This window comes from Coregonus clupeaformis, chromosome 12, assembly GCF_020615455.1.
Source record: "Coregonus clupeaformis isolate EN_2021a chromosome 12, ASM2061545v1, whole genome shotgun sequence".
In the NCBI taxonomy this organism is placed as follows: Eukaryota; Metazoa; Chordata; class Actinopteri; order Salmoniformes; family Salmonidae; genus Coregonus; species Coregonus clupeaformis.
In genome coordinates this window covers 51,989,506-52,001,021 of record NC_059203.1, presented here as the reverse complement: position 1 = coordinate 52,001,021, position 11,516 = coordinate 51,989,506, and the positions used below count along the sequence as shown (strand labels likewise).

Genomic DNA, 11,516 nt, shown 5'->3' with positions numbered 1-11,516 from the left:
GTATCAAATACTTGTTCTCCCCACTGTATATTTACACTGACATAATTGTGATCTGTGGTCCTCTGTAGCTCAATTGGTAGAGCATGGCGCTTGTAATGCCAGGGTAGTGGGTTCGGTCCCCGGGACCACCCATACGTAAAAATGTACGCACACATGACTATAAGTCGCTTTGGATAAAAGCGTCTGCTAAATGGCATATTATTATTATCTGACATTGAAAAAATATAGAGGGTGAATTAAATATTAGCCTATTGTACCGGTCATGGACAGTTACATTCTGCAGCCTCTTATGTTTGATATAGACAATGGGAATGGTGCACCACATTTAAAGTATGTGTGAGAGTGCAGGGCACACATGCATAAAGCATACAGTACATATGTAGGATCTTAATTTGATCACCCTGTTGCAGGATAACTTTTTGCAGGAGAACTTTCCTGCAATGCAGGAAATTTAAAACTTGTAGTGTATTTGAGGTTTAAAAATGCTTCTGAAGTTTGTAATTTCCACTTTGAAATGTCAGACTTTATTTTCCCGTACGAAAAATGTATCAACCCCTACAAAAATGTCCATTCATTATAATCCACATAATAATTCACATTTCCTGTTACTGCAGGATTATTTTCCTATTGTAACAAACTGGCTCAAATTAAAGATCCTACATTTGTACATGTATAATATCCGCATCCAATAAACCATCATCTCACTTTTGCATCCTCTCCCTGTCTCTCACTCTTCTACCAGACAGACGTATAGACAGACTTATATTTTTTAAACTCTAGAGACCGGCAGCAGTGTCGATTCAGGGGTGATAGAAAATTTCAAGACCAAACAAAGCCCAGAGCCTTATACATACAGTACACACAACCAACTCAAAGCAGCTCCAAGTTTAAACTTAACCAAGGCCAGATAGAGTTTGAGTTCTCTTGAATTCTCCTGGGGCCTGTCTGTAACAGAGTGGTGCAGTGCAGTACATCCAAGTTCTGAGATATTGTTGAGCTATACAGTATACCAAAAAGAAACACTGGCCTCCCAGTTTAGACAGAAATACAGTCATGACAACCATTGAAAATAATTGATAATTTTGGAAAATCCAATTTTGTGTTTTCTTATGCTATGTGTACTTCTAAGATTAGCCATTTAGTTTATCTATAGATGTTTGTGGGTAACACTTTATATTACATTGTCCAGTTATGATGTTGTTGATTCTCTACCATGGTGTGTAGTGTGTAGTGATGCATCTAGAACTACTGACAAATTATGAAAATAGTGTCATCAGACACTTATCTGTTGTATGAAATGTTGCTTAATTTAAAAGCAGAATACAGATGTAGGATCTTCATTTGAGCCAGTTTGAAACAGCAGAAAAAGAATCCTGCAGCAACAGGACATTTTAATTATTATGTGGATGATAATTAATGGATTTCTTTTGCATTTTTCATTAGGGTAAATCAAGTCTGACATTTTAAAGTGTAAATTACAAACTTTAGAAGCCTTTTTTAAAACTTTAATACACTACAAGTTTGCGTTTCCTGCTGTGCAGGAAAATTCTCTGCAAACATAAGCATGATCAAATTAAGATCCTACACAGTAAAAACAGAAGTGTTAATTTAACTCCTATCGAGTTGAATTTAACTCTGTTTCAGATAACATTTGGTCCCACTCAAAATCAGTGTAAAATGTACTCTTTGGTCAGTGTAAAACTTTTAGAGTTAATTCTACTCCATATTGTGTAAAAAATAACAATGAAATGTGTCAAAATATTTAACACTGTAGTTTAATCACACTGTTGAGAGTAATATGATTACACTGTATAGAGTTAAGTCAACTACAATTTTACTTCAAAAAATGACACTTTAAAGTGTAATGATATTTACTTTTCATTTCTCTACAGTGTTTTTTTTTTTTAATTTAAATCATATGATGTAGTGTTACTGAATTATAGAAATATCAATACTATCAAATAAAACAAAGCACAATAATACAAGATGAGAGCACCCACATTTATTGAAAAAAAAAGTATAATTTCAATGTCCGTGAATTTACATTGTACACCCATTGCCTTGTCTATGACAGAAGTATAACATCATAAAAATGTTCACCAGAGAAAGCAATATGGCACAACAAGGAGAGCTGTGTCATTTCCTCCATATGACCTTTGTATGTCAAAAGGTCTAGGGTAGTGCAGGTTGTCGACATGAAAAAAAACTAAATCATGCTTTGATCTGATCACCTCATATGCATGGAAATGTTCTTGAAAAGTTACTGTAACTAAAGGCACTGTGAGTAGTAACAGTTTTTCACACATTATCAGAACTGACTCAATCTGATAAAACAAGGGCACTTCAGAGTCAACTTCGCCACAGATAACCAAGTGTGGGCGATAAACATACCCATTATGTTTAGCCCAATTAACCTTCATAACCTGAATGCTACTGGGCACTTGCATTGCCAAAGCAATTTCAGAACCTCCTTTTACCATATTTAAAGCCACCATTTTTCCTGGACCAATATCTAACCGACTAAAAGTTGTTGATCTTCGCCAACTATATGCCATATGATTCTGATGCTTTTTTGCCAGCGTTTTGGTAATATTTTTAAACGATTTAAGCTGTTTTTTGAAAAAATTATGTTTGCCTTCATACCTCATACACCAACTATGAAGTACAGGCCCTATTTTCTGGATGCAGCGGGGATAGTGGATAAGAAAATGGTGCTTTGGTAAAAGTTTTTCTGAGGATACAACTTCTTAAACAGTGTATGGTGATCAACAATCAAATGTTTTAAATATACACATAGACCTTGAGATAACATGGGCGAGAATATAATGTTAATTATTTGCAATAATAAAAGAAGCAGGCCCCAGTGTTGGTCAGTAGAAGTTACCAAATCTCCAAAGATAAGAGGAACATTCCTAAGTAAGCACCAGGACTGAATTGCATTCAGTCCCAGATCATTAGATCCTTCACTTAAATTAACAGTCACAGGCCTGTTATTTCTCTCTGTGAAACCATAATCAAAACTTTGTATTCTTGAATGTATTTCTCCTGATGTAACATGTTTTTCATTCAAATACAGAAATAATAACTTCAATTCGTACTGGCCAACCCCTTCTAACACATCATGCATCACATCAACTGAGAAGTTCTCAGTTGTGTGAAAATACCTCAATGAATTTAATATGCATGACCTTTTTCACACCAAAAACATACGGAAGGGATGGATTACAAGCCATTTCTTGACAGTGAGCAGTATGCATATCTTTGGTGCGTAAAACTATTTTGGAAGAATCTTCAGAGAATTCTGTTTGAAAGTCCTCCTTTTCTGCTAAACAGAACCTGCAACAGTACCTTGCACTGAAAGACTCCACCAGACCAAACAAACTATGCAAACCCAAATTATCACCTGTTACCTGTACTACAGTGCCACGTACATAACCACTGTATAATGGAATCTCAATACCATCGCTCTCTAACACTTTAATGTCTCGAATAATGGGAGCAAAAATTTCACTAAAACCATATCGTTTAACATCTTGAGTATGAAATAAGGCGCACAGGTGTATGTTAGCCAAAAAAGAATTCCATTTTGGAGAGAAGTTTCTTAAAGTAAAATATACTCCACCCAATTTATGAATACCTCGCTTGGAACCCAATGGGTTGGCGACCTCAAAATCATCATAGAACATCTGGACCTGTATTGTCTGCTTCTCAGTTGAGAACAGGGGGTGACTTTTAAAAAAAGATCCATCACAAATATCTCTCAGTCTAGAGTTGCTGGTAGCTGAGCTTTGCAACATTTCTGCAAAATACTGACTTTTAAATATTGACTGCAGTGTAGATAAAATTGGAATATACATGAATTTATCTTGAACTACTACCTGATCATATGTTCCAGTCTTTTTATTTCGTCTTGTGTCAAATCTTGAACCAATCACACATTCAACTGGTTCTACTATTTCCCACTTGGCAGTCATAAATTTTGATCGCTTGTATTCGAATTTAGAACTGTGAAAGGATTCTCTAACCCCTCAAAACACGCCTCAACTTTCTTGCACATTTCTGTTTCTCTTTCATTACTAAATACATGCTTTATCACTGTTTCTTTAGCATGCTGATGAATATCTTGAACAATCTCTTCCATGGAAATCACTACAGTATTTACTGTACTTTGACCAACACCTGCTGCCTTTAGATCAGAAATAACAGCTGCACAACTATTTACAATGTATGGCGAAGATAACTCTGACTCAGCCTCTAAACATTCAGTCGACACTTCAACATGAGAAATATTACTGGTGTTGACGGTACTTTGAGGGTCTGAAAGATCATCTTCTATAGAATCTACTAAACTTTCTCCGTGGCACTTGTTAAGATGTTTTCTAAAACCAGAAAAGCTACCAAAAGAACGTGAGCATCCTTCTTGACCACATTTCAGAAAAAGAGTCCTGCCTGTACATAGCCCATGAATTATCTTAAGGTGCTTAACAAGGTTGTTTGGACTTCCATGGTCACTTTTGCAAAGAAAACACTTCATAGTTTTATCTCAACTAACGCACCATTCTTGCTCGCAACTCAGCAACTCTAGGAGTCTCCTTTGTTTCCCCCATGTCGATGTTATAGATGGTTGTTTGCACAAAAGTGAAAAAGCTGCTCAAGGAAGAACTGTATGACGTACCAAATACGTAATGGGCTTTAAAGACTTCGTCAAAAGCTCCTACTGAACCTGTTGCCTTGCATGGAAGAGCATGCTTGTCAACCACAATGAAGTAGGAGTGAATGCTGCTCTGTGTGGATCCCTGGGCGAGAAGGTAGGGCTGACTGCTTTGGGTGATGTTGTCAAGATGCTGCTGCACACTGGTTCCAACCTACAAAAAAAACACATTCAACAGAATTGTTTTGGTGACTAACCTCTGACAATAGATAAGATCACCTCAAACTGTGCACAAGATTGAGATGATGGAATATATATTTTAAACAACTGTTAAGCATACCTTTTGAAATCTGATGAGCTGATCTACAGCTTGATATGCAGACATCTTTCCCGGCCTCTTTCTACCTTGTGCAGATGGTGGTAGCAAATGTAGCAGCAGCAAGATGGCAGACATGTCACTGTCCCAGCCTACAAATAAGTAAATAAAAACCTGGTTAACATTGTGCCGTAGCATAACATTCTTATTCACAACTTGCACCATTATGGACATATAATGCACACCTACATTATCCACATAAAAAGTAAAACAGTTCATTCATACCATTCTCAACTTCAGCAGCTGACTCAGCATTGCGCATCAAATCCAAGAGTTCTGTGGTGGATACAAGTCCATGGCTTTCCTTTATTACTTTTGCTTTGAAAGTGGTTGGCCACTTCTCCAAGAATTTGTTGGCTGTGGCCTCACCAAACAGAAGTCTGAAATCTTGTTCTATCTGCAATGTAACACACAAAGACAGAAATAATGAGTGTTACCTTATTCTTCATTGGATATTTTTGGTGATGCAGTGAATTAAGTTGTCATACCAGTCCTGGTGTGTCCAGAAATCTTGGGAAGACCGAGAAGACATCTGATGATTTGGCTTCATCGTTGACCATTGCTTGCCGATATATGAAGGTCATTTTCATCTTCTCACGGACAGTGTTTTCATCAGCAGAGTGTCTCAAAACAGCAATAGCTGCTTCCACATCCTCATCAGATGGCTCTCTGTCATAGGTGAAGGGCTGACGATCACGGCCTGGCCCACCAACTTAAGACAAAATACAGTGTTAAGAAATCCTTTCTGTACAATTCACAGGTCACCATTATAATTACATGTCACTGATCAGAAAACATACCTTTAGGAGATTTGCTGACTGAGGCACCTCTTTCCTCTGCTGTTTTTCTTTGTATGGTCTTCAATCGCCATGCAAGGTATCCGGAACCACTCTCCGGATCGTAGTAATGATCCTATATTATTATAAATAAATTATAAAGGAGTACTATTCCCATTTCATAGAGTGAATATGTGCATAATGTTGCAATAACCCATTTACTTACATATCCATGTTGTGAGTATGGGTCTTCTAGATAGGGAAACAAAGCTACTATCCCCTGTGCTCTGACACTTTTGGGGGGATGTCCTAGCATATGAATTCAAAGTTAACATCACACTGAATTGATATTGCACAACACATTTTACATAATTAATAACCGGAAAATAATAACAATGTTTCTTTACAGCCCATCTATATGCTTAATGCTTACCCATGTGTTTCTGTCATCTCAGCAGCAAGTATGTTGATCATCTGTCTTCTGGTGGCATCTGTCAGAGATTTGGTTTTTCCATACTCTTGCATAATGCGTTCACCACCAGGCTTTGATGTTAGGATTTTTTCAATCAGCTATAGGTGGAAAGAAATGTGCTTTCCGTAATTGTAAAACAATATGTAATGCTGTCACATGATGAAACAACATTCAGATTGGACTTAACAGCAATGTTCACCACTTACTGCTTTTGCCTCATAGTTTATGTGGCATGGCCTTTTAGGCTGGCTTCCTTCGCCAGCCGCTACTTCTTCAACATCGTCACACACAGTGAAATTCAGAATGATGGTGTCATCAGATGTACCCGAGCATGATGATGAATGAGAGGTATCTGTTCATTATGAAATTTGTGCAAAACATAGAAACATATTACAATAAACTGTTATTTTTAAGACAATAAAGGTTCTCATTCTGGCCTTTAAACTAAAAAAACTAATTGAATGAATGAATACCAAGTCCATTGCCCAGCATGATTCTGAAAGTTCCAGGTGACTCCCTTTACTAATTCTTCAAAAACATCTGAGTCAACTTCTGTGTCAGACTGGTCATACACCTTAATGTCTGGCTTTCTGCTTTCTGGTATGTTGAATTTTAGACACACTGTTAAAAAAGAAGAAAAAAAGAAAAACATGCATTCCCTTCTCACAAGAATCCAAGTTCATACTTAAGGTTGCCTCATGTGTTCACAAAATGATGAAAGACAAGGATCTGCACCTGATTTTATGTTACTGAAAATATAAAGCACAGCAGAAATGACTATAGACCTAAATAGATATCATAAGATAATAGCTTAATGCTGTATTATTTTGTCATTAGGGTGATATGTATTGCTTTAACCTATTATACCTACCTTCTTTCAAGAAAGCATTGAATGTCAGCTCAGACAGCTTGACGTATTTCTGCTCTTCCCCGAGCTGAACACGCAACAGCATTTTGCCTCTGTTAACAAAGAAAATATATATTCAAAATCATCATTTAGTGCTGGTTCAACTAAGCGTTAGCTAACTATCCATTTATCTCAGTAGTACTAGCTACGCAATGCACTATGCATTACTTAGGACGTTACACTGCAATTACAAAGGCTGAAGTAGACAAAGTTGTGCTGGTTGAATATAACGTTAAGCTGCCATTTTCTGCAGCAAATGGGTGTAGGCTAGTTCAAGTTTAGAGGCACATTGTCCCATTAGCTACCAAATAACTAGCTATGTGTCAAAGTTAGCTAGCTCATTAGCCATTTTAGTTCGAACAGTAGCTAACCATTAAAATGGTTAAGCAATGTTAAACAAACCCGTCATGCAAATCAGTGATCTAAGTTATCGTTTTATAACACCAACATTAGCTGGCTAACTATCAGAAGCATGCTAACATTACCGTTATATATAGCTTTATAAAAAACAGTTAACGTTAGTGTAAGGAAGCCTGCATGGGAAGCTATACAATAACGTTAGCTAACAATACTATCTGTATAAATGTTTTGTTGTTAGCGAACGTTATTTTACGTATTTACCATTCTGACAAACTTCATTCGTGAAAATATTGCAACACAAAGAAAGACAGTTACCGATACTGATTGCAAGCTAGCTAACCGCATGACAAGCACAATCTGCGCTCATGCCAAACGGTGGTGTCCTTCAAACGAACTGATTAGCTAAGTTAACGTTACCTATTTTTAGCCATATGAAACAGCAAGCCATTCACAAAAATATCAAACATATTCCATGGGTATATCATATAACAGTTATTACTGTCAACCATCTGAACTTACAAGCTAATTTAGCTGGCTGATGACGAGGTCACTGCAAGGGGGACCGCCGCATGGAACTCGTAACTTAAAATATGACCTTGACATCAGCACAACTCTAAAATTATGTAAAGTTAAAAAATACCGGTTTGGTGTTGAAAAAACGGGGATGTAACTTACCTAGCAATATCTGTGGCCTAGCTACTCCTTCGCAATCTTCCTCCACCAACGTACGTGCCAAACTTCAGCAAAGCAGAGTGGCGGGTATTCATCACTGCTGTAGAGTTGAAATTGTCACTGCGTATCTGCAGATTTTTACACTCACTTTTAACTCCACTGATAGAGCAACTTTACTCTCAAAAATGTTGAAAATACTCTATCTGGGTTAAAATAACTTTACTCTGAAATATTAACACCCCATTTTTTACTGTGTACATCTGTAGTTTTACTTTACACTGTGCCTTAGGTATCAAATCAAAAGTTTCACATCAAAACATGACAGCTGAAAATAATGCCAGTGACAAGTAGGTCTAATGAATAAAACATTTATGCATATCAATACAATAATGCATTTGACAAAAAAATTACAGATGTAGGCATTTTTACTGTATAACAATGCCTGTATTTTAGTCTAGGCTTGCTCTAGCACATCTAAATCAGCCACAGGTGACTCGCTTCACGGCCCTCCAAAGACGGCGGAGGAATCCTCCCTTCTTGGGAAATGTATGGTAACCTGAAAGATAGGAAGAAGTATTTTTAAGCATTCACCTCCAAATCTACTATACAATTTGGAAAGAGTGTACATTGATTTGTTGACTTACTTAAGAGGTCCTCCTGTGTCAATGATCTGTGAAGTGTACATGAGGCTGAAAAGTCTGCTCCTACAGACTGTTTTTTTATTTTACTTTTACTTTTATTTGATCAGGGGAGCCCATTGAGACCAGGGTCTAATTTTCAATGGTGCCCCGAGGACAACAAATTCCACAAAATCAACAGACATTCCAATAAAAAACATATTTTTTATACTTCAACAAACAACAAAGTTAGGTAAGTCGGAAGCTTGTGTAGAGCTGTGTAAACTAAAAGGGAATAGTGAAGTGATCTACTGGACTTTAATGAGGACCAGCCAACATTTTGATGCAGGATGCTGTGATGCATATTAAAACTGTCACCAGTGAAAAAGCAAAAGGAGCTATGGTAGACGGCATCCAAAGGTTGAAGAGTAGTGGCTGCTGCATTCTGGTAAATGGTGTCACCATAGTCAAGAACTGGCAGGAAAGTTGACTGTGAAATCTGCTTCCTGTTGTTTAGGGAGAGACAAGATCTATTTCTAAAAAAGAAGCCCACTTTAAATCTTAGCTTTTTAACTAGCTCATCAGCATGTTTTTTAAACATTAAATCCTTGTCCATCCAAATGCCCAGATATTTATAGACGGGAACCCGATCGATGGGAGAACCATTCAAATAACAAATATGCAGTCCATCAGAAAATGTTTTGGAAAAATTAGAGACCAACATATATCTAGTCTTGCCCACATTAAGTACACATTTTAAACCAACCAGGGCTTTTCGTAAGCCAACAAAGTCACAACACCTGGTCTTCAGTTGGGATCATGGCATACATAACGGTATTGTCTGCATAGAGATTAATATTACAAGATTTAACAGACTAATATTATTTACAGTATACATACTGAACAAAAATATGAACGCAACATGCAACAATTTCAACGATTTTACTGAGTTACAGTTCATATAAGGAAATCTGTCACACCCTGATCTGTTTCACCTGTCTTTGCGATTGTCTCCACCCCCCTCCAGGTTTCGCCCATCTTCCCCATTATCCCCAGTGTATTTATACCTGTGTTCTCTGTTTGTCTGTTGCCAGTTTGTTTTGTTTCGTCAAGCCTACCAGCGGTTTTCCCCTTGCTCCTGTCTTTCTCAAGTTCCTGTTTTCTAGTTTCCCGGTTTTGACCATTCTGCCTTCCCTGACCCTGCGCCTGCCTGCCGTTCTGTACCTTGACACACCACCCTGGATTACTGACCTCTGCCTGCCCTTGACCTGTCGTTTGCCTGCCCCCTGTTTTTGTAATAAACTTTTGTTACTTCGACACTGTCTGCATCTGGGTCCTCCTGAAACGTGATAGTACGAACTGGCCTCGACTGACCCAGCAGACTCGGACCAGCTCCGCAACGCCATCTCCTCCCAAGGAGCCACCATTGGACGGCACAAGGAGTTGCTTCGTGGTCTCATGGAAGGGTTCCAGACATTGGCCAAACACCATGACTGAGCGTTTAACACATTGCTGGAGCAATTCAGCGGGTTCTCTGTTAGGCAGCCTACCACGGCGGTAACCTCCCAGCCCCTCAGTAACCCGGCTTTTAGCAGTGCGGCCTCCCTGGCCACCCCGGTTTCCCGAGAACCCCGCTTACCTCCCCCGAAATGCTTCGCTGGAGAGTGGAACCTGTCGGCTGGGCTACGGCAGTGTGGGAACAACAGTCGGCCATCTGCTTCAGTCTGAAGGAGTTCATGCAGGAGGTAAAGGTTTTCGATGCTCCATTGTCCAGGAGAGAGGCTGCCGGGAAGTTGCTTCAGCAACAATCTTGCAGTGAGGCAGACTATGCTGTGGATTTCCGCACGTTGGCAGCTGAGTGTGCCTGGAATCCGGAAGCGCTGTTCGACACGTTCCTGCACAGAGTATCGGAGGAAGAAAAGGACGCTCTTGCAGCCCGGGAACTACAGACGGATCTCGACTCACTCATCGCCTTGACCATTCGGATTGATGGGCGACTACGGGAATGAAGGAAGGAGAGGAAGTCCGATTCCATTCACCCGCCCAAGGATTCCACCTCACCTCTGAGGCATCCTGGAAGTCCCCGGCGGCTCCGTTGCCGAGAGAACCCGAGGCTACCCGAGAGTCTCCGAAGTCTTCCCGAGCCAATACAACTAGGCAGAGCTAGGCTGTCTCCAGCCGAACGGCAATACAGGTTTCACACAAAGAGTTGCCCGGGACTACTGGTCATTTTGTGTCCACCTGTCCACCAAAAGACCAGACGCGAGTAGTCTGGTGGGCCATACGGATAACTTTTACTCTCCCCTTACTCACACCCCCTTTCATGCCATCTTGCTGTGGGGGAACCACTCTCCAGGGACTCATCGACTCTGGGGCCGATGAGAGCTTTATGGACGCTACCCTGGCGTCCGAGCTGGGAATCCCCACTCAGCACCTCTCCATTCCCATGGACGTTAGAGCGCTGGACAGGCGCTCTATAGGCCGGGTCACCCACAATACCACCTCCATCAACCTACAAGTATCAGGAAACCACAGCGAGACGATCCAATTCCTGCTAATTAAGTCTCCTCAGGTTCCCTTGGTATTGGGTTTCTCTTGGCTCTAGCGACACAACCTCTTTATTGACTGGTCTACTGGTGCCATCATGGGCTGGAGCCCGTTATTTTAATTTTTTTAGTCATTTAG

General features: G+C 39.6%; 1 protein-coding gene across 1 annotated transcript; it reads right to left on the bottom strand.

Moving 5' to 3' along the window:
• Nucleotides 1-4,000: 4,000 nt before the first annotated feature.
• LOC121578390 lies at nt 4,001-6,101 on the bottom strand. The gene is made up of 6 exons (XM_045223919.1): nt 6,030-6,101; nt 5,828-5,939; nt 5,516-5,739; nt 5,253-5,424; nt 4,992-5,119; nt 4,001-4,865 (listed from the first exon to the last, which is right to left on the bottom strand). Exons 3-6 carry the CDS (start codon nt 5,615-5,617, stop codon nt 4,548-4,550), a joined length of 720 nt encoding a protein of 239 aa, XP_045079854.1. The 5' UTR covers nt 5,618-5,739; nt 5,828-5,939; nt 6,030-6,101; the 3' UTR covers nt 4,001-4,547.
• Between the last annotated feature and the right edge of the window lie 5,415 nt (nt 6,102-11,516).